Source organism: Dermacentor silvarum, chromosome 1, assembly GCF_013339745.2.
Source record: "Dermacentor silvarum isolate Dsil-2018 chromosome 1, BIME_Dsil_1.4, whole genome shotgun sequence".
NCBI lineage: Eukaryota > Metazoa > Arthropoda > Arachnida > Ixodida > Ixodidae > Dermacentor > Dermacentor silvarum.
The window spans coordinates 114,327,913-114,351,501 of NC_051154.1; the positions used below are offsets into that span (position 1 = coordinate 114,327,913).

At 43.8% G+C, this 23,589-nt stretch overlaps 1 protein-coding gene across 1 annotated transcript in view; it reads left to right on the forward strand.

Annotated features, from left to right (window-relative positions):
* Positions 1–23,384, forward strand: part of LOC119435473 (MAM and LDL-receptor class A domain-containing protein 1-like) — a 168,268-nt gene extending 144,884 nt beyond the window's left edge. The window contains 14 exon segments of the mRNA XM_049672663.1: positions 5,919–6,093; positions 6,690–6,709; positions 6,711–6,816; positions 7,278–7,436; positions 8,399–8,544; positions 10,639–10,837; positions 12,335–12,475; positions 13,277–13,306; positions 13,907–14,092; positions 16,169–16,294; positions 16,458–16,610; positions 18,609–18,705; positions 22,865–22,922; positions 23,251–23,384. Coding sequence (XP_049528620.1) covers positions 5,919–6,093; positions 6,690–6,709; positions 6,711–6,816; positions 7,278–7,436; positions 8,399–8,544; positions 10,639–10,837; positions 12,335–12,475; positions 13,277–13,306; positions 13,907–14,092; positions 16,169–16,294; positions 16,458–16,610; positions 18,609–18,705; positions 22,865–22,922; positions 23,251–23,298 — 1,644 coding nt within the window. The 3' untranslated portion in view covers positions 23,299–23,384.
* Positions 23,385–23,589: the final 205 nt, after the last annotated feature.

A 23,589-nucleotide genomic window follows, 5' to 3' on the forward strand; every position in this document is an offset into this window, starting at 1 on the left:
CTTACGGTGTCAGCGAACGTATACGGGTATGGCGTATGGCAATCCCCGCTATGATACTAAACGATACGTCAATAGGACGACATAAAAAAAGCAAATGGCGAGTAAAATCACGTACTACTATTGGTATGAAAATCACTTGGACTGTTAGAACAAGCGTGATGCTGTGAAATAAAATACACCTCATGAACGTAACGAATAACTGCTGCTCTCTTGTAGCCAATCGTGTTAAACGAAAGCGTACGAATACACTTCTGTATGGCTAACAACCTTTGAGCGGACAACACCTGTCAGATAGATCTGTACCTCTCGATTATAATGGCTACAAAGATCCATGCCGCCATGAAGCGTCTTGTAATAGGTCAGCAGGATGTCGTCATAAAGCGGCCCACGATCCAATATGTGGAATTTGCTATGACGCCTGATTTTCATTGCTCCTAATTGTTAACCTGCGTTTGGTGTAAAACAAACTGCACCCGATAAGGATCGTCGTCATATCGCGGCACTTATACGTGCTTGTCAGAGATGTACAATATTTCCCTATTTCTATAAATTGCTATTTCTTCAACAATACATTGAAGATGCGCACTTAAGGTATTTAAGAATGTACAGATAAGTCCTATAAATTTAATGAGGCTTTGGTCACGACGAGTCCATAGGCTCGAGAAAAAAACACACACACGCGCGCGCGCGTCTGTGCGTGTCACACACACACGCACACGCACACGAACACACACACACACACACACACACACACACACACACACACACACACACACACACACACACACACACACACACACACACACACACACACACACACACACACACGCACACACACACACACACACACACACACACACACACACACACACACGCACACACGCACACACGCACACACGCACACACGCACGCACGCACGCACGCACGCGCACACGCGCACACGCGCACACGCGCACACGCGCACACGCGCACACACACACACACACACACACACACACACACACACACACACACACACACACACACACACACACACACACACACACACACACACACACACACACACACACACACACACACACACACACACACACACACACACACACACACACACACACTCACGCATGTATACAGGGTGTTTCAGTTAACTTGGGCCAAACATTAAAAATATGCAAATGGTACGTAGCTGGTCAAAACCAAGGTAATATTCTTTGCCGTCGCTTGCAGATACTCAGATTATTTTTTTCATTCCGCCTAATTGAATAATTAGTGTTAATTAAATAATCAACTTCTCAAATAGTATAATTAGACGAAAGGTGTCAATGAGAACATTGTAGAGCAACATGAAAACTACCGATACAGCTTTCTGTTGCTCAATAAGTGCTACATAAAAGTGTTTTTTTGAGCGTCAAAGAAGCACGCGAATACACGCAAAATTGCCGCGTAACTGGCCGCTCGAGGCACTTCGCCTAAATTCGGGGGCTTCTTTTGCACTCGAAAAACACTTTTATGTAGCACGTATTGAGCAACAGAAAGCTGTATCGGTAGTTTTCATGTTGCTCTACAATGTTCTCATTGACACATTTCGTCTAATTATAATATTTGAGAAGTGGATGAATTGATTAAGACTAATTATCTAATTAGGCGGAATGAAAAAAGTAATCCGAGTATCTGCAAGTGACGGTAAACAACCTTACCTCGGTTCTGACCAGCTACGTACCATTTGCATATTTTTAAAGTTTGGCCCAAGTTAACTGAAACAACCCGTATATATAACCAAAGTTACGTGCATCATTGGAGACAGGTCGTTCTTGGTAAAAAATGCGCAGTATAAACGCTTATAGAGACGCCACTACGTTTTTGTTTTGCATGTGCAAAGCCAGCAACAGGCAACAGCCCAGACCAGATGATAAAGAAAAGCGACAGCAGAGGCCGCCATTGTAGTTTTATGATTGTCTGCATGGAGATGCTAGTCTTAAGCCCTAGAATAACATCAAACCTGGACGAAACCACGTATTTCAATCGCTTCGTGCGGCACTCTTTCTATCTTTTCGTCCTTTCAATTACGAAAGCCTTCATAGGCGTTTGTTGATTCGGCGCAAGAGTTTCTTCCAGCCAGCGAATGTCTTGCTGTGCTCCGCGCATGCTGCGAAGTAGTCAAGTCAACATGACGGCACGAAGAAGCCCACCACAGTGGCGTGGTATCGCGAAGCGAACAATGTGAAGCGTGCACTACGCTGAGCGTGGTCACTAACACGCGTCGTATCAGCAATATCAGCATGTACGTCGCTCGAAGTATGTTGTCTTGTGTGCTCTCCCGGCGGCGCACAGTTCGATCCCTTAATTCAGTGCGTTTTGGATAAAGCTACGACACTTGTGTGTATTTAGCGGTGTAAGTGCATATCGTATGGATTCTATTGAAGGACTGAACAAACACCACATCAAGACCGTGATGCTTGCAGCAGTAGGCTGACAACTAAATCATTGTTTCATTTATGTAGGAACTACCATATTTACGTTCAGCCACAGCGCACGTATCCGGCAACTCCTCAGACCTCCTTCGACTCTGCCTCAGTGATAGTTCAGGCCTGACATGTTTTAATCTTACACAAGAAAAGTGGAAAAATACTGATCAAGAAAGGGGTCAAGCACGGAGACACAATCTCTCTAATGCTTTTCACTTCATTCTTAAAAGAAGTATTCAACCTATTAGATTGGGAAGGTTTAGGAATATGATCAATGGTGACTCTCTCAACAACTTTCAGCTTGCCGGAGACATTATCCTGTTCAGCAACGATGGGGACACATTGCAAGAAATGTTGCGGTCCTTAACCAAGAAAGTGTAATAGTATGGTTGCAGATTATTATGCAGAGGACAAAGGTAATGTTGAATAGCCTGGCAAGCAAACCAGAATTCATGATCGGCAGTCATCCTTTAGAATCTGCGCAGGAGTACGTTTATCTAGACTAATTACTCACAGAGGACATGAGTCATGCGAAGTAAATCTACAGAAGAATAAAAATGGATTCGAGCGCATCGGAGCAGGCATTACCAAATCATGACCTGGAATTTACCGCTGTTGTAGAAAGAAAAGTGTACAATGATTGCATTCTACCGGTGCTAACATATGGGGCCGAAACTTCGACGTTAACAAAGAAGCTTGAGAACAAGTTAAGGACTACGCAACGAGTGATGGAAGGAAAAATGTTAGGCGTAACGTTAAGAGACAAGCAGACAGCGGCGCGGATCACAGAGCAAACGGGTATAGCCGATATTCTAGATCACATTAAGAGAAAACAAAAATGGAGCTGGGCAGGCCATGTAATACGTAGCGCAGCTAACAGGTGGACCATTATAGTTGCAGAATGAGTGCCAAGGGAAGGGAAGCGCAGTCGAGGACAGCAGAAAATTATGTGGGGTGATGAAATTAGGCAATTGGCAGGCGCATGTTGGAATCAGCTAGCGCAAGACAGGGGTAAGTGGAGGCCTTCGTAGGCTGATAACGTTTTACAACATGAAAAATCCGTCCGGAATTTTTACGCACAGTTGCTCGTTAGTTGTAGTTCGCTTCGTACTGCGAGGCCGCATTCGCATGTTCACAGAACGCCGTCTGCCACCATTTGGATACCATCATGCCCATGTTGTCATCATATTATACGCACATGCATTGACGGCTCCGAACGAAGTGCGTCAGTGTAGCAAGATCGACGACTTCAACCAATTTGATTCGAAACCAGCTCAAGTGTTGAACCGTTATGTGCTTTGCATGCTGTGCTGCGCAGTTCTCTGACGTGCACTTGAACAGTGTGTTCTTAGGAAGCTGGTAAATTTGTGAAGACGTTGGCACTGATCATTGTGGTGATGTTCACTGATTAGCCTTGACTTCTTGGGGTATCACTTGGGTTATGACAGACACCGTACGTAGGGGCTGCAGGCCTTGACGTCATCAACCTACGATTTATTACCGGGCTCCAAGTTTGCAGTGTACGCGCCTTAGTGCATTTCGCTTCTGTCGGAATGCGGCCGCCTGAATGTGCAAAACAAACTCTTGACTTGGTGCGAAGCATCATCGTGTCTTATCACTGAGGAGAAGTCAAGCAGAAGCGATGAACCTGATACAACGTCTAAGTGTAATACGCCGCGAAACCTTATTTAAAATTAAATTATGGGGTTTTACGTGCCAGAACTACAATCTGATTATGAGGCACGCCGTAGTTGGGGACTCCGGAGTGATTTGGGCCACCTAGAGTTCTTTTTAACGTGCACCTAAATCTAAGTACAAGGGTGCTTTCGCATTTCGCCCCTATTGAAATGCGGCCACCATGGCCAGGATATGATACCGCGACCTCGTGCTTAGCAGCCCAGCACCATAGCCACTCAGCAACCAAGGCGGGTAAAGGCGGCGAAACTTGCACATACGAATGTTGCGGAGTGAAGTTTGAGTCATGAATTTGGCAGTGTCGGTACGTGGCCACGGCTTCTTTCTACATTTGTTTATCATGGGTGTTTTCATAGATCTCTTGTTCCCTCGTCAGGGATCCAATGCGAAGGGAACGCGCGTTTCGTCAGTTGGTTGGTGCTCGACGTATGGCATCGTCGACCATCACCTTAGACGATACCGGCTGCCGAGGGAGCAGATGCTGAGCCTATCCGCGGCATTAGAACCGCACCTGCAACCGCGTGCTGCGCGATCATATACCGTACCGATGAACATGTGGGTACTGGTCGCCTTGCCTTGAGGCCATCTGAACTATATATTAAGCAGCTTTGTCCCCCTTTCCGTAATTAGTATCGAAATAAAGACATTTAGTCGCTTTGTAATAGGGTGGTGATGTTGCTACAGGCAGGGTTAGCCTTGCAGATTTGGCTAGCAATTGCTTCGCTGAGCGTCTTTTTCTGCGCCAAATATGCCACCATGTGTCCGTCAGTCCTGTGCCTCGCAGAAATGTGAGAAGAGTGCGTGACACGCTCACTGCTTTCGCTGCCATTCTTTTGATGGCGGTGCGGTAAACGGGCGAGCGTGGTTGAGCTTGTCGGTGCTGTAGCAGACGCTCTGAAAAGGAAGCTGTCGAATAGGGGTGTGCAGTGATTTGCCGTAAGAATATAGCCTCGACTACATATGCATGTTGTGCGATCATGCTATCGGTTGACCGTGCTCCTTTATTTCTTGTCATTTAATCCGAGTTTTGCTTCCTCGTCGCTCTCATACGATGCCGTAAGTTAAATGCCCTGCCACTTCGGTTGAACGCTTCTCTTAGCGTAAAAATTTTCTGGCTAAGAAATTGCGCACTAACGGCGCTGCTAAGTGAATTCCGCCCCAGGGCCCTTATTTGAAAAGTTCATAAGGTCAAATTGTTCGGAGAGAAAATTCGAGCCAATGCTGATTCGGGACATATTATTAGCGATGGTGGCCTGCTAAATGTAAATAGCACTTACGAACGAAAAGCTTTATGAATTCGGCCCCAGTAGCGTATTTCTGCTTTCAGTATTTTGATTCTTAGATCAACTCCTGCTATATTGTTGTTTGCCGGCATTAGTTCGGTGCTTGACGTATAACAAAATCGACACAAAATGCGATGCGGCGATTGAGAATTCACACTAAAATTTCATGTTCCAACAGTAACGAACTTTCGCGACATGCGACACACAATTTCCCCGAGGTCTTGTTCATTTTTACGATTTAGTTGTATGATGAACAATCTAGGCACGCTTGTTATTTTTGCCGCTTTGTCGTGAATTATATTGCTTAACCACCTAGAGTTGACACGTGATAATTATGATGACATAAACTCCCACATTCGTGACAGGAGCTAGGACGGTGCATCGGAAATGGTTTGACGTAGTACAAGATGCGCTTCGCGTTTTTTTTCTATTGTCGCTATTCACAATTAAATTTTGTCTCTATATATTGTCACAGGTGGAGAAAGTTTTATCATTAGCCGAGAATGCCATGGTCCAGAAGCGTTGGACGCCGATTACAATCAATGTCGGCAGGCGATTTGAATTTGGTGTGATCGTGGAGGCTGTGTGGGGCACAAGTGGTCATTCAAGCCTGCATCTTGATGACTTCCTCTACCAGAAATGCAGACCAGGTAGGAAGTTCATCGTAAGGGTACTTTCGTCGCACGTGAAGGACTCATGTTCCGGTTATGCAAGCGTGCTGTGGTCGTTAAGGAATAAAACTAAATTAGAAAAATAAAACGCTGACCCTGTGGTGCCGATGTTGTTGTACACCATTACGCAATCCATAATTTCACAGAGTTTCATCACAGTGCATGCATTAAGGATAGGCGGCTAATTGCTTTCGAAGCTTGCGCTCTTAGTACCTGAGAAACGTGGTTCATATAGTGCAGAACATTTCAGAATGCGATATACCTTGTCTGATTGGAAAATACATGAAGAGGCCGGCAATCGGAACGCGTACTGTAAAAGCGCGCTGCAACTTGAGATTACGCCTTTTGAAGCATGTACTTTGAATTATAAAAAAGAAGGGAAAAAAGAGACAGAAAACGGTAGAATAGTTTTACAAAGGTCACAAGCACTGCTCGTTTGTGTTTTCTTCTGCTTCATTGTCTTTTCAGACGTTCTGTTTGCTGACAGTCATAGACAAAGTAATGGATCTTCTGAAATTTGTCGCGTCATGCTTTTACTTCGTAGGACCAGTTAAATATTTCTCATGTTTGTGCAGACCACCATGCCAGCAGCTGCAGCGGAGAGAGAATGGATGTGCGCTGACCTGGTCCAGTGTGTTTCCCAGTTCGAACGCTGTGACGGGAAGAGAGACTGCTCAGACGGCAGCGATGAGCGGGACTGCGGTCAGTATGCCAGCCGTCAATCCTGGACACGGTAAACAGTACTGTGATCCTTCATGAAGAGTGTGTTAATCACGTCGGTTCTTGTATATATAGGAAATCATATAGACGAACACTATAACCAGAGAAACACAGTAGCACCCTCGGACGGGTGATGCAAAAAGTACACTTGCGAGGACTTCAGTGCGCCTAGTTTGAGCTCTGAATCATGAGCTTGCGGATGTGAATTCTGTTGCGTCGCAATAGGTTAGGGCACAGCAGTAACCTCATGTTTTAGTCGTAAGGTCAAATACGGAAGTCGGCTTTCTACATATATATTTACATTTTCTTTCACATGGCTACAGTAATACATCAGCAGCAGAGCTATGTCTTCGCATTGTTCACTGCAAGTGAAGTTGAATATGGCGCACAGCAGGTTTTCTGATGTTGTGTTCACTCCTTTGTAATCACCATTAAATTTACAGTCCATGGATTTGGAGACTGCAGCTTCGACGAAGAAGACTGGGCAGCGGCCTGCAATTGGACAGTCGACGACATTGGCGGACAACCATCCTGGAAACGAGCGAAGGAATCGCACTCTGAGGACACGGGACCTCCAAGCTCGCATAGTGGAACACCAGGAAGTAAGCATATATATATATATATATATATATATATATATATATATATATATAGTCATGACGGCCCTCCAAAGCACACTATTACCATGCTAAATGATAACCACAGTTAGAGAAAATGCACTTCCTTCGAAAGGCTTGTATCACTGTATACATTTTCGGCTACTGATAACGTAAAAAGCGTTTGGGATACATGAGATAAGCAAGTAGGGTAAAAAAAATGCAAGGGAACGGCGCTGAATATCGTTCGTAATATGACACAGAACAGCACAAATGCTCCTAATTTTAATGCCCGATAAGTATAATGCTAGCCTGTACGAAACCTTTCTAGCAGGGTGATGCGTGCTAGAAAGTAATCACACTGGTAAGCTGTTCCTTTCTTCTCCGTTCCCCTAAAAATTGCGAATCTTTGTGAGTACCAGCTTTTAACAGATTTTAGATCCGAAGGTGTTCAAAACCACATAATTTACAAAGCTTAGTTAATTTAAAACCAAATCCGACCTTTCGTTTAACAGGACACACTTACCGCTGGCATATTCCACGACACCGGATGAATTACGGTTTCCACTTACTACAATAATCCATACCCAGCGTACTGAACAGATTTAAATTAACTGAAGAAGTTTTGCGTTTCTTGATCAAGAAACTATATATTAAAAATACTGTGTTGAGTATGCTGTTTAGTAACTTTCTTGTATATTGTAGAGAAATGGCTGATTCTAATCTACCTTCATAAATTTTGTAGATGTTTGTATTGTGTATGTTCGTAGAACTTTGTAAATGTTAGAGGTTTATATTGTGTATTTCATGAAAGACGTTACGTGTAAACTCATGCACCATTGCCTGCTACTGCCTTTGTGTTTTCGACGCAGCTTTTCCCCCGCTATGCTTACCACTCATGTACAATTTTGGCATGTACCCATGTGGCAAAACAAATAAGCTTCAAACATAATCTTCTTTTTTCACAGCCTATTTCCTGCTCGCCAACAGTACCGAGCTGCCACTGGGGTCGGTAGCAGTTGCCCGCACGCCTCAGTTCCCACCAAGCCAAAACAAGTGCCACCTCAGGTTCTGGTATTTCATGAGAGGTTCACCATCCATGGAATTTCTCCGGGTGAGCACAAGATGAACACAATGGCTGACTTTGCCATATATATATATAGATCCTTCAAAGTGACAGTATCCATTACTGCATTAAGAAACGTGGTGTGTAGTGTTCATTTGCTCCACCGAGTTATGTGCACTTCATTTCCGTCACTCCGTTAGCCCATCAGAGGGTCACCATCCGGTCTATCACCATCATCATAAGCCAATTTAGGTTCATTGCAGGTCGAAGGCTTCTCCCAGCAGCCTTCTATTAGCCCTGTTTTGCGCCAGCTGACCCCATCTTATGCGTGAAAATTTCCTAAATTTCCGCTTCTCTTCCATTGGCACTTACTCGGTATCTCTAATGACCACCGGCTATCCATCATCCGCTTTACATGTCCTGCCTTTTTCCTCTTATTGTCAACTACACCAACTTAATTTTAAACAGCCAGTCTTTTAAGTCAACTTCACATTGTTTAGCCATTCTATAGCTGGTCTATACAATGGCTAAACCCCTGTGTTTTTCTCTCTTTTGCTTCTCCTTCACAGAAATGTTAAACTGGCTACACAAATGCCAGTTGCACAGGGGCTTTATGCGCTGTTGCACTTGAGGGACTCAATCTCCCCATTCACATAGTCATCAAACACATAATTAACAAAATTGTTAATTGTGAAATTTCTAGATTACCGTATACGCCAAAATTAGAAGCTTGGAGGCAGTGGTATTCGAAGAAAACTTCATTTTACTTAATAAAATTTGACAGTATGCTGATTTCATATTCAGCGGCTGGAGCTGCGACAAAGAAAAACGCGCCGCGTGATGTAGCTTAGCGCGGCGGAAAGAAGAAAGCCAGTGTTGCTTTTGCCCGCCGAGAACAGGAGTGCAGCTGGTATCACGGAATCAATGGCGCCATGATATGATTAGAAAACGTGTCTACGTTCTCTATGTGTGCATCAATATTTACATCAAAACGCACGTCTGTGTCAAATAAAAAACACAAAAATTTGCCAATCGCTGAGAGAGGTAAAATGAACTGTGAAGATCCAACGTGCCTGTTGGAATTTATGTGGAGCGATAATTAAATGTTATACAACTGAATGCGTTGCGTACGATTGTGGTTACGTTCATGCTGTGACAACGTGTCTTCTCATGCGATGTTTACGTTTATGCACCACACAGATCACAACCTTAATGTCATGCAATATTTATGTTTATGCATTAGATAGTTCAGAATCTATGCCCAAGTGCATACCCCCAATAAGGCGGATGCACAATGTGAGACGTCGACGCAGTGATGTCACAAAGACGAAGGCTGCGTTGATGCTTTTCGAGGGAAAACTGGTGATGACAGGTGTAGGCACAGAGAATTACAACCCATACTTAAATACATTTAGGGCTTCTATACTCATTATGTCAAAGTGGCATATACCAATTCTGGAGGTCGGTCCAGAATAGGTATACATACCCAGTGACCCAAGGATGGGGTAGCTAAGGTATGAAAAATTTATGAAAATCGGAGGAACTGTTGAGCTGCCTATGAACCGACACTATATGTACAGTGTCGACCACATCTAAGGTGAACACCTCATTAGTATTCAAGACATCATAGAAGCTGATGTTCAGTACATATATAATTCGAAAAATCATTATTGTGTTTATCGACACCATGATTACACATCGTATAACGAACATTTCACTTGTGAAGTAGAAGAAACGCTGTAGTTTTACCGGCTTGAATACAAATGAGGTGTTCAACTTAGATGTGGTCGACCCTGTATAGTTATGTGTCATGATTTATTGTTTGATTACGCAGAGCAGAGGTTCGCTCACTGGCACTCTACGTTATCGGTCAACATTCAGTACTATAGAAGTCGCTTTGCCCTGTACTCACTGCTGCGTCGAAGCGTGGTATGCAGCCGCACCGGTATGCGCCTGTAGAAATTCGCAATTCAAAATCCGGTGTTGGAATCCTTTATTGCGCTTTTTTCGTGGTACCTTGCCTCTGGCCAACATATGTGCAAAAATCGTCATTACAATTTCTTAGTGCTAGGTGTTTGTTTTAGCATAATGTGTGCTGTTGGCGGTGTTGTTAAACCTTAACTGTCTATGGGTGCTATGCAGGTAGAGACAGAGGGTGCCGGCTCGAGACTTCCCATGTGGCAAGAGCTCGGACCTCAGGGATCCCTGTGGGCGTATGCGCACGTGATGATCGGTCACCCTGAGCCTTTCACGGTCGCCTTCCTTGCCCAGCGTGGAGGTGACGCACTCACCGACATCGCAATCGACGAAGTGACCTTTACGCCTTCTTGCCTGGAAGGAGGTGAAGGCGTGTGCTCCCTTGTACTCCTGTCGCTTTTTATATCATGCATTCGCGCTCTGGCCTGTTTATGGCGAAGTGCGAGCCGCAGATCAGCGCAGCTTGGTGGCAATGAATAATGGCTGCTCAATACTAGGAAGAAACTTGTGGTGTGCCTTTGACCTCACGAGCAGTGTCAACCTTAGCACCATTGCAACTGTTTCCGGTGCATTTCTCCCCGTTTTGCTTTTTTCTATTGGTTTGCTTCATTGTGGCCCAGTCTATCTGCCTTGTAGGCGCTTTCTGTCCTAGGTGCTACTCTCGAGCTGATGTGTGATTAATGAGGGCCCACTGGAACAGGAACGCGCATGAAGTTTCTGGAAGGCCTGTTATTTGTGTTTATTTATTCGGTAAAGGGACTAGCAGAACGTTAGAAGAGTAGTGGCACAAACATGTTAGTCGTTTTTTAAGCTCTGATGAGCTGCCCTTCGCCGAACAACCGCCGAATGCAACCGCAAATGCTAAAAAAAAGAGAATTTATGATGGCGGTGCTAATTCTGACCAGTAATTAATGGCTTTCCTTGAAAACGAGCGTAAGGACACGCAGCTAGCTAGTCGAGCGCCAGACAGCGGCGATTGCAGCTCATAATCGCGTGCCCTCACAATTAATCACGTGGGCTCACAAACCACTAACGCACAGAAGCGCGCCAGTTCAGCGGTTCAATTGCTAGCGGCAGAGTTCGCCTAATATAGGCACACACATGCTAAATTGTGTTCTCTATGCTCCATCACGGCCATCTGAATCGTGGTCGTCCTCATTGTCGTTGTAGCAATGGTTTTCTGCAAGCAATGAAGAAAAAATTAAAAAAAAATCAATAATGAAACGAATGAAATGTTATAATTGCTACTATGCCATCCATCTGCCTAGAGGGACACAGCCGTACCAGACATCAATGCCCCGTCATGATGGTCTGTTTAGAGACGTAAATCCCACGCTAATCTCTTTGACCGCGCACACCGGTGAGCGAGGAGTCTAAAGCCAGCGGGCGAGCAACCCGATAGAGAAAGACTCTGATCTCACCGTGCTCCGTGCATTTGCCCGACTGGTGACATCAGAAGTCCACGCGGAGCGTCACAAGTACAGGACGTGTCACAGTTGGTGTCAGTGTCACCACGTACTGCAATGAAAGGTCATCCAGCTGCACGGTCCTTTAACACACAATAAAGAACTTCTCGGCAACGTTCACCATTAACAATCGTTTAGGGGTTGCCGTGTTTAATGAATAAATTAATAACCCAAACATGGGAACCAGGAAATGTTGTCATTACTCCTTTGAGAAGCAATCGCGGAAAATGTCTTGCAGTTGCTGCAATCGCATTGTGCCGTAACAGTCGCGCATAATGCGATGAAGACATGAGCTTGGAGTAGATTACAGAGTAGAATATTTACACGAGAACGTTGAATTGCAATCGCATATGGCAGCTGCGTCTCGAAGGCTAATGTTGTTCTCAATGTTTCAGGTACTGCTCATACCGAAAAACATCCGTCCTTGTGCACCCGAGACGAGTTTTTGTGCGCGGACAAAAGGATGTGCCTCCCCCGAAGTTTTGTTTGTGACTGTGAGAACGACTGCGAGGACGGCAGCGATGAAACCGACTGTGGTTTGTATATGCAATAATTGGAACCAGTGCTACTTTAACAATAAATCATGTTCAGTATACGTTATGTGCTATAGGATATACTGGGTATGCTAAGAAAGTAAGAAAGTGTAACAGTTTTTTTTATTTTGAGGAGATTTCAAAATTGTTGCAAGAAACAATTAGCGCAATTCGGCCTGTCCAGGTGGATTGCCGTACGAGGCGAACATTACTTGCACGACAAATCGAAATGGGCTGGCAGCTAATTAGAGAATTCACAATTACAACGTGTTCCCTAAAGTGAATATTTAAAGTTTAACATTGTAGCTGGATGGTTGGACCAATCGAATTTTTTTAGTAATGTCCGCCCGCCTCTTCTGTTAATCCACCTGACCTGACCGAATTACGCTGTAAGATCCACGCGATATATATATACAAGAACAAAAAGGAAAAAAAAGTAAGTGGTACAACAAATACAGTTTGCCAAGTTATACCAACTCTTTCTGTTAATATATACAGGTGATAAGCTGCTTTAAATCCTTCCACACTAAAATCTGAGTTGTTACTGGGCATTTAAAAATCGTAAAGGTGCAGGAATAGCGAAACACATTTCAAGAACAATGAAAGCAGCATATGGCTTCCTGAGACTGATAGCTTAATTACGGAGTGCACTTTGCAGAAAAGCTTCTAAAGCTGCTAAACAGCAGCAAAAGAGCAGACTTAAAAATTGTTTTACTTGATTAGCGGCACATACGTGCCCGGCGAGGAAGAGCAGAAGTGGGTGCATTTTGGCGAAAGTATGAAGTATATTTTTTATACTTACAGGAATGACATGCAAAGCAGGAGGAACAACAGGTAAGATATATCAACGACATAATTGCTTTGTTACGTAACACAACTTGACTCGCTACTGTGAATAGCACCTGCGTGAAACTGAGTCCCAAAGGCCATACTTTCGCTAATAGTGCTAACAGAACGACGCATATGTACGTATAACATATTATTACCACGCCTTTAAACAATTCTTTGAATTATAAGGTTTTACTTGCCAAACCATGATCTGATTATGAGGCACGCCGTAGTGGGGGAGTCCGGATTAACTTTGGCCACCTGGGGTTCTTTGTCGTGCACCCAATGCACTGAACACGAGCATTATTGCATTCCATCATATCGGAATGCCGCCGCCGCGGCCGGGATCAAACTTGTGACTCCAAGCTCAGCAGCGCAACGCCATAGCCACGTGCGCTACCAGGGCGGGTCCCACGCCTTTCGGATAGAAATATGTTGGGAAATGTGAAATGGCAGTACGAGGACTAGCCACATTGTGTTCGTAGTTTTGTTGACCTCTTTCGTGGTGATGGCTCAGTGGCCTGCTGCCCGCAGCAGCGGGATGCGCTGAATGAAAGCAATTGAACGCAGAAATAAGTTTGTTGATAGCTCTCTTTTGCCTCTCAGCAAGTGGGAAAGCGACCGGTCGCCCACTGTCCCCGCCTTCTTGGCCAGTGTCCACAACGCCAAGCTCGCTTTGCACCACTCCCGGCGAATTCAGCTGCGGCAGCCGCAGTGGTCCTTGTATTCCTGGTCTGCTCCTCTGCGACGGCGTGCCTGACTGCCCGAATGCAGAGGACGAATGGGAATGCGGTGCGTGATTCTTGTTCATCTTTTCTTTTTTACAGCGTAAGCTGTTATGGGCTCATTCTAATAGCCGTTTTGGTTCGCGCTGTTGTCCGCCGCCGCCACCGCCGCCACCGCCGCCGCGTAACCGCTATCACCCGAAATGCGAAATAAGGTAACCGGTGTCTGCCGGGATCGAACCCAGACGAGCTGCGTAGGAGTCGGATGCTTTACCACTGAGCCACGCAAGCGCTTGCTATCGACGTCATAAAAAGGCCCTATAAACGCTCCCTAGGCAGGCGCGCAGGCGCAGACGACCCGAGCCTCCGCCAGTATGGTAGCGCCATCTAGTTAAGGCGCCTGCAAAAGCCGCATGCAGAGGCGCAGACGACGAGTTGCCATTCAGACGAGGCGCGCAATAAACGCGATCCCGATGTGAGATGTGCTCCACGTATTCTCAGTACCTCTTCGGTACACGTTATGACGTCTCCTCTCAAGGTACGAACCGCCGCTGAAGTGAATCGTAGAGCTACGTGCGCGGCTACAACCAAGCATCATCGGGCTCAGCAGTCTGCTGTGCAGAGAGCATTACAAACCTCAGCTCTCCGTCGACGCCGAGCGGACAGTTGAGATCGCTCTCGTCAAAACGAGGCGAAGAGACTCTGCCGCGAAGACCCTGTTGTGCGTGGTGCTGAAATTGCTACTCTTAAGCCGCTCCTCCAGCTTACGCTGTGACTGTGCTTTGTGTGCCGCGCAGGCCTGTGACTTTTTTTTTTTCTCTTGGCGTGCCTGTAAGTGTAATCAGCAAAGGTCCGCGAATACAATACTCCATGACAAATTTGATCCTATCACATGAGCTTCTTGGGCCGAAAACGGAATACCTGTCTCCTCTTTGCCTGACTCTCTGATTTTAATGTCACGAGATCTGCAATGGGACGCGCCATTTGTTACTTATGCACCCGCTTGTTTATCACCATGCCGCCTTAGTAGACTGAAAGCGATAACACCTGAACGCCACCTTAATGTTAAGGTTATCAACAAGGTGGTCCTTATTCGTGTTAATTTAGGCATACTTTTGAATCGGACTTCAGTATACCGGTTCTAGAACGGAGACGTTATGATGCTGTTACATTCCTGAATATATATGTGAGACATGCTGACACGTTTACAGAGAAAATCACTTATCATGTTCTCCCCAGATCAAACTTACTGTTGTGAGAAATACCCTCGCTATATGATTCAGGCATTCATTGCCTCAAATGTTGGGCTAGAATCAACGATTCTGAAATTAAGCCCTTCACTCATGCTTGGGAAAATCGTTGAATCTCAGCACAATTTGCCGATGAAGCCTCTCACTGTTTTAAGGGTACTGATAAAGGAATGTGGCAAACATCTTATGGGGTGGCAATATGCAGCGCAAGGAATTTTCGCGAAGTAACATGTAAAGTTCGTGATGGAGACTGCTTTGCGAAACAGACTGTCGTCTATGCTGTTCCTTCAGACTTGTAAGGATGACTATTTCCTTTTATCTGCTCAAGATAAAATAGGTTGTCTGTTAAGACCAAAGAGGTGCATATAACGCTTAGGGCACCACGTCTTCGCAGAGCTGCTATACTCCAGTTATGCTACCTCTGTAAGCGGTGGTAATACAGCGAGATGCTAGCGAAAACAACACAAAGAGAAGCGCGCACTTCGTCTGCGATCCTCAAGGGACTCATACAGGGGACTGCCCTTTTCTGCTCTCTTTCGTTCATTCCAAGCGGCAAGATACCGCGGAGTGCTTTTCCGACTGTGCTTCGGGAATTGACCAGCCCCTCTTGCGCATAGGGGCCTCAACAAGAGCGGTGCACTTAAAGAAATGCTCCCGATGAAATTCCCAGAGTAAGACTGCACGATAGCTTAGACTTAACGTAGTCCAAGTGGCACTTATACAATAATATTACGCCAAAGAACTTTCATCGCGTCCTGTATCTAGCGCATCAAAGAGAAATTGCGCAAGAAGTGATAACATTTCACGTCCGGCGGCTATTTTCATCGCAAACGATGCTGCATTTCCAGAATTTCAGGAATCAACGTTTTTGTTCGGCATTATAATGTACGCAGATGGCAAAGGCACTTGCCCTGAGGGTTACTACTACTGCCGGGACCCTTCGTCTTGTCTGCACAAATCCAAGCTGTGCGACGGCAGAGCCGACTGCAACGACGGATCAGATGAATCTCTTTGCAACGGTCGGTATCTTTGAAGTCAAAATATCTGAATCTGTGATTTCACTTCCGAAGTGCTGAACCTGTACAAGAGTAATTCAGTGTACTCGGCGCACAATTTTTTTTATCGCTCTGCTTTTTAAGAGCGGACACTAATGCATTACTCTCTCCTTTGCTTTTGGTATAGCCTGCCCTGATTACTTTTGTCGCAACGGAGGCAGCTGCAAGCTGGCACGAAGAGCAGGTGCTCCGCAGTGCGTGTGCCTAGACATCTTTGGGGGAAACCGCTGCGACCGGGAGCTCACCGTGGGACCTCCATCTCCACTGGCGCAGACCCACGGTACGTTCCTCCTAGAGACGAGTGATGCCTACGGGGCCTTTTCATTTTATCCAAGTGGTACACAACGTATATATGTACACTAGGTCATCTAATGTAATGCAGCCTATTAGCGGTGATAAAAAAATCAAGCACGCTGATTTGCTGCTAGATAACACTAATTTTAAATACAGAAGCATTCACCTACAGTAGACGGCGCGAAACAGGGGACTTTTAAACGAGGCTGTCATTACAATTTAATGTTTGGTATTCCCAAGAGAGAATTCGATTATAGCCGACTTTCTATACTCGCCCTCCCCGATTACTCAATGCCTTTCAACGCACGATTCTATTCACCGATACACTGTGTTTAAGGGTGGATGGGGGACAAAATCGAATGAAAATGCTATTTTTATTTTAACACATTATGCCAGCATTCTTGGGAAATGTTTCCACCAAGTAGCACCTTCAGATGTGCGAGGGAAGGTATTTAAAAAGGCGCCAAACGCGCCTATCCCCGTGACTCCGCCTACTCGCCGAGCAAGTGTGAGTTATTTGCTGTGGCGTTTGCTTTGTTATTATAAGGGCGCCTAAATGTAATTTAAATGAATAATGATTTAGAAATATAGTGTATCTTGCTAAATTAATGCTTTGAGTAGTGTAGTACGGGGCCAAAAGGGACCATGATAGTCGCGGGTGTTCACGCGCGAACATTTGTTTACGTACGCGTTCCCGCAGTTACCATACCCGCTTTCTGATCAGAAAAGGTACATTTTCTCTGCAATCGCTGCAGTTTTCAAATGCAAATTTTTGTGAATTGTTGCTGAATACGGTGGGCCCCTACTGAATTAAATAAAATGTCTTGCCACCGAATTTATTTATTTAAGCTTTTGTTTAATAAAATCCATAAAATTTAGGTCCTGAGAAAATTAATTTGTTTACTAAACAATGGCCATATTTTTTTATATTTTAAGAATGGTTCAGTAATTTCGCCCCAAATTTCAAATGCATTTATTAAATGCCGATTTCAAACAGCGCGGAAATTTTCATTGAGTTTGGATCAAAAATAACGAAGTTATAGGCAATAGTAGCGGAACACCTACATTTGCTATCATCATCCCCCCTTAAACGATTTTCGGAAACTGTGTTTCTTGAAATTATAACGTTATTTCGACAAATAGCGCTCGTTCAAAGAAATTACATCCTTGAAGAGGGTCGTCGCAGTGCCTTAGGAGCTATGGTGTTCTGTTGCTGCTGCTGCTGAGCACGAAGTGACAGATTCGATTCTCGGCTACGGCGGCCACATTCCAGTGGCGCCAGCAAGTGAAAATGCTCGCCTACCGAGCACTGGGTGGGCTTTAAAGAAAGTGGTCATACGTATTTCCAAGTTCCCCATTACGGTGCCGCCGGAGACTGCCCCGTTTTAAATGGAATATATGGCTACCAGTTGTTCACTCTGGCACTGGCTACTCGGAGCTGGTTTTTTTTTTTTTGCTTGTATTAAAGATTTTTGCGTGGCAGTATAACGTTGTGGAGCTCTTTCGGCACATATAAGACATCGCTCTGCCTACTCTTCTTCACTGAGGATCCGTTTTAGCGGCGTTTTTAACTCCCCGTTGCACATCTAAGCAAACGGAAGCAGTACCAATCGCCAGACGCCTGCACCATTCTCCTCCCCCGATTATCTACTTTCACTGCGTTAGCTTGGCCACGTCGAAACCCTGACCACTTCTGCAAGCTCCTCGCCTGTTGTAAGCCAATTTGATAAGAAAATCCTGTCGAAGTAGACAATGCTATTTGATTTGAAAGCGAACAAAAGTGAACTATAAACTGGTGGAGCGCTTCAGTCTGGCTGTTAATACACCACTGCGCGTCAGCTCCCGATGCTTGCGAAGAAGGCTACATAAATTGGACGTCAGAAGGTTGGAATAATATCAGAATTAAATAATTTTACGCTACAGGGCTCCTAGTTTCAACAATATATTACTTCTGGTAGTAATTCCTGATTAAACTTTTTTATAGTGGCTGCTTGGTCCTACGGGGCGCCTCTTATCGTTGTTCTTGTGGTTGCTTCTGTCATCGTGGCCGTCGTTTTTTGGAGAAGAAGAGTCTCAACAGGGTGAGTAGCTGAAATTAAAAAGAAAAAAAAAGAAAAGAAACGCCGTATGAACCTTGACGTGCCTTTTTTCTTAATAGGCCAATTTTCTATAAGAACGATGTTTTAAATCAGCCAACAATGTCTTAAGCCTTGGCTTGCTGCCACCAATCGCCATTGTAGGTCATTGCCGAATGTGGATCGAACCTTAATATGACGTTCAGTATTATGAGTTGTTCCGGTCAATGGTGGCAGCTCCTCTCTGCTACTGCAGAATTATAAAAATTCCCTTTTGAAGTGTGGCAGATTTGTCAGATAAAATACACATATTGATACAATTGCAACCCAAAACAATCGAGTGGCCAAGAATCGAAGCGTAAACACCGGGATCGGCTTTAAAATTGAAAGAGCTGATCCTGTAAGTACTAGAACGCGATTTGTTTTTAAGTGCTTTCACGGTAAAAGGGACTATCAACAATGAAGAAGAAGAAAAGGCACCAACATTACTTCATCTAAAAAAAAAGAAGAAGTTGGTATGATGGCAGTGTAATTATTTAACTGGCGACTTAGCAGACATTGTTAAAGAATATAATAATTATTTGATTGAAACAGTTCGTACTAAGGTTGGCGTGTTAGGAGGCGACCTTCACACAGATTTCTAATAATTTAAAGTGAGACTCTGATATATACTGATATCATCAGCTTATTTGCAAGTGATGAGAAGCGATTTCTAATTTTCCTATTATTTCTCTTTTCTGATAGAATTTATAAGAAGATGCTGGCGTGCGAATACAGTGCCCCTTATTCCATAGTTTAAAATCAGGAAGTCCTGTACATTCATACCTGAGCTATACACTTACACACATAGTTTCTATACGAAAACGAGTTTGTTGGCAATGAATGCATACACGACGATAGTACAACGTAAAAGTCAAATTTAAAGGCGTTAGAAAATAACTCCCAAGTTAATGGTGCGAACAAAAGGTTCCACAGTTTGAAACTACCGTGCCACATCATAACATAGAAGGTACCCGTGCCAAAAAATATAAATAAATAAATAAATAAATAAATAAATAAATAAATAAATAAATAAATAAATAAATAAATAAATAAATAAATAAATAAATAAATAAATAAAAATGCACACGGGTAAAACTTTGTACACCACCGAACACAACTCTCAGAAATCTTCTCAGACCAATTATTGCGCCCTTTTCTATGGCACGTGCTGGCCAGGTGCATCAGTTGCTGCAAATTAATATTTCAAACTGAAAGTCTTTGCCGTATATAGTGTTCTTTTTTTTTTTACTTGGAATACTTAAAAAAAGCCCACGAAGTTTACTCGAATGACGTTTTACACATTAAACATGTGCCCAGGCGGACATCATTTGCAAAAAAAAAAACAATGCAGTGAATTCACTCATTAAGCTAGCTGCAATAATTAACTTCTTAATTACAAGCTTTACGGCACAAGTTTGTACTAGAAAGTTGAAGGAAATCGCCATTAAATTCAAGTTCCGTGCTTGAACATTTCAATGCCGGCACGAAAGCCGAAATATTCAGTCTCAAATTATTTGTTGAACTTACCTGATTACGCACACGCCGCTGCTAATTAAGTGTGGCTCGCGGTGAGAGCCTCCTTTTGACATAGCAAGGTGGCATAAAATGAAGCTGGGCTATAGGGCGCGATAAAGTGGTCCGTCTCGCCCTTACTGCTACAGTGATCATGCATCCAATTGGGAGTTTCGCACAGCGCCAATCGAAATAAGATCGTGGGAAGAGAAAAGTGCGACGGCGGCTTCATTTTACGCCGCCCTGATATACGTCACAGGAGGGTCACTCCGCGAGCTGGGCTGCGCAGTGAGGCGTGCGCAATCAGGTAAAATCTACGATAATTTGGTGCCAATTATTTCGGCTTGCATGGCCGTTTGTTCGAAACACAGAACTAGACAGTTTTCCGCCATTTCCTTCAACTTTCCAAATTAAACACGTTCCGCAGAGTTTGTAACTAAGAAATCAATTATTGTAGTTAGTTTAATTAGTGAAATGATTAGCTTTGCATTTTCTTGCAAATGATGTCCGCTTGAGCACATAAATTAATTGTAGTGACATGATATCGAGTAGCTCCTGTGAGCCTTAAAAAAAAAAAAAACGTTTGAAGTTAAAAACAAAGAACTTTTTGTGAAGGTGGCATGGAAGACGGAGGCTTATGCGTCTTAGTCCACCCCGCTACCATCACGCTGTGGACCCTGAGCGCTCCCAGTTCTGTGAAAAAGTATTCCTCTAGGCAGGGAAAGTCGCAATTCATAAGTAAATGTATCTGTTATGTTCGTAATTAAAATAAGTCAAATGGAAAATTGAATAAGCCGATCAAAAAAAAAAAAAATTCGTCGGCCCTTCCACTCCATGCATGAAGATGGTTAACCAGCGAAGCTGAAACGTGCGGCCCAGGTGTTTATCACTGGGTTAATCCCGAGGGTTCAATAATGTATTTCTCAATTATGAGGTTACACACACGCTAGGCTGCGACAGAGAGAACGACGTCACTGACGGTATGCCCACAGTCCGCCATTGTCGCTTGCGTTCGATGTCTCGTTTTTGCTCATTGGCGCGGTTAGCAGCATTCGCCCGCCATTGCCGCTTGCGATTCTTCGAAATTGAATTGCTTCAAAATGAAATCTGTCCTCTACGTAAGACAATGAATTACTTCGTAGAATTACGTAGAATTTCACTTCTCTTCGGTCGTCGTAATGGGGAGACCGATTTACGGGGGCATGAGCCATTGCTGAAGAGGGTATGAGCCATTCATTGTCTTACGTTATGTACAGACTTAATTTTGAAGAAATTTAATTTCGAAGAATCGCAAGCGGCAGAACATCGCTCTGGCGGTGTCTTTATTTGTTAAAAAATGTGGTTGATTTTTGTATTTGAAAGAAAAGTTTTTTTTTTGCACTATCGCCAATTCTGCAAAAGGATTTAGTGAGGACTTCGTTGATGTCTCTGATCAATTTTGTGCAGTATCACAATACTATAGAGATCCTGACATATTCTGTTCACTCTTGTTAAATAGTGACTGTTCCGTATGTCTTAGAAGAAAATTGACTTCTGACTGTCGCTGACTATGCGTAAAGTGCTAAGTCTCAATTTCTTGACGTTTTTGTTTTCAGGGAAATGTCTATGTTGCATGTGTTAACCAATTGCTTTATTGCAAGGACTCATTTCACGTCGCATTTCCTTTCATCCATTTCAAAATTTAACGTTGTGGAAATGTCAGTGACTTTTCGCTTGCCAGCATTATCTAAAATTATAATAAATACGATCATTTAATAGAAACTCCAGCATTTATCGCTAGTCCAAAATTATCGTGGTCTATACAAGGTAGAGGGAAGGAGGGCTAATTATGTGTGCCTCCTACGTTGCATTGAGTCTGCGCCCATTTCGCCTTAACCCTTTACTGACGAGTGTTGCCTACAGGCAACATACCAGAATTTTTTTTCTTGCCGAGTTTAAGTATTGAGTACGAAGTTTCCGGCTAAATGTCTTCGGCCAACACTGAATGACCGGCAGCAAGCGTCGTTTGTTGGTTTAGAGCAGGAACACGGACGAAGAATAAGTTTGACACGCGACTCAGTGTCTTCTGAAAGCAAGGTCAGACGAGACACGCCGATGCAAGATATCCAATTGCGGTGGTGTCACACATGCGATGTAAAGCTAATGAAATGTATGCCTATGGTTCACATATGATGAGAGCTGTCTATACAATTTAAAAATGAAGCCTTAGGTGGCTTGGGGAGAAGCCGACTTCCAATTTCCTGCCTGGGATTCTTCCCCTATTGCTGAATAGGGGGAATATTTTTTTTCTGTTTGTTGATTAAGCTTATTCTTGAAGTGTTTTGCAGATTTAGATAGAAAACATACATTTTCTGGGTTTTTATGTGTCTCGTAATTAAAGCCTGCTTTGAATAAAGCCGCGGGGGTTGTAAAATCGTGGCTATGTTATCGTACAATCACTTCGAAAGACGCAGCAGCTCCTGACTCATGGCTGGTGGCTGCGTTTAAAACTAGACATGTTCGCATTTTTTCCGTGTTTTGATGAATGCTACTGCAGATATTAGTTTTCTGTAAGGATACTGAGTTATTTGGGTCTCATTAACAATGCCTTCATTTGTACCATATCTTTTAGGGAGGAAGCTGCGCCTGTAACGATCAACAACCCAACTTACGGGCTGTACCTCGATGAAGTGAGTTATCAATATTTCCTATGCGTGGTGCTACCTTAACCCTAATCATGGTTTGCTTTATTTTATGTGTCGTTAAATCTTTATGTTATGAGAGCCGTTCATTGCTGCAGTAAGGCAGACGGTCGGACTTGTTAGCAATAGTAGATTAGTGTTGTTACTATAGCTCAGAATTGTTTAGAGGCTACTTATACGAAATGAGGTCTGCATCCCCGAAAAGAAATTTAGCGTCAATAACTTAGACGGTAGTTTGCATGCTACTACAGATACTTGCATGATTACGTTGAAGACGTTTCAATGCAGATTCTGATCTTTATTTTTTTTAATACAGGGAGACACCAGCACATCGGCAGTTAACCCCCTCTGCAGCGATTGTTGAATGGAAGTTGTGGCTGACGTCAGTGTTTTTCTCAATGTCTATTTATATTCTACCTGAAAGGTAAAATAAAATGTACCTCGGAAATCCCTGTCTTTCTTGTGCAAATGTTTCTACCCGCACTATGCACTACTCTGGCAAGGCAGGCTACATTCATCAGACGCAATAAATAGAGCACACCAACATCTATCAAAACATAATAAAGAAGAAAAGCTGATCATGTACTGTATTATATTTCTGTTCGCCCAGGGTAACGTTCATAGCAAGCGTTCTTATTTAAAAAAAAATCACCGA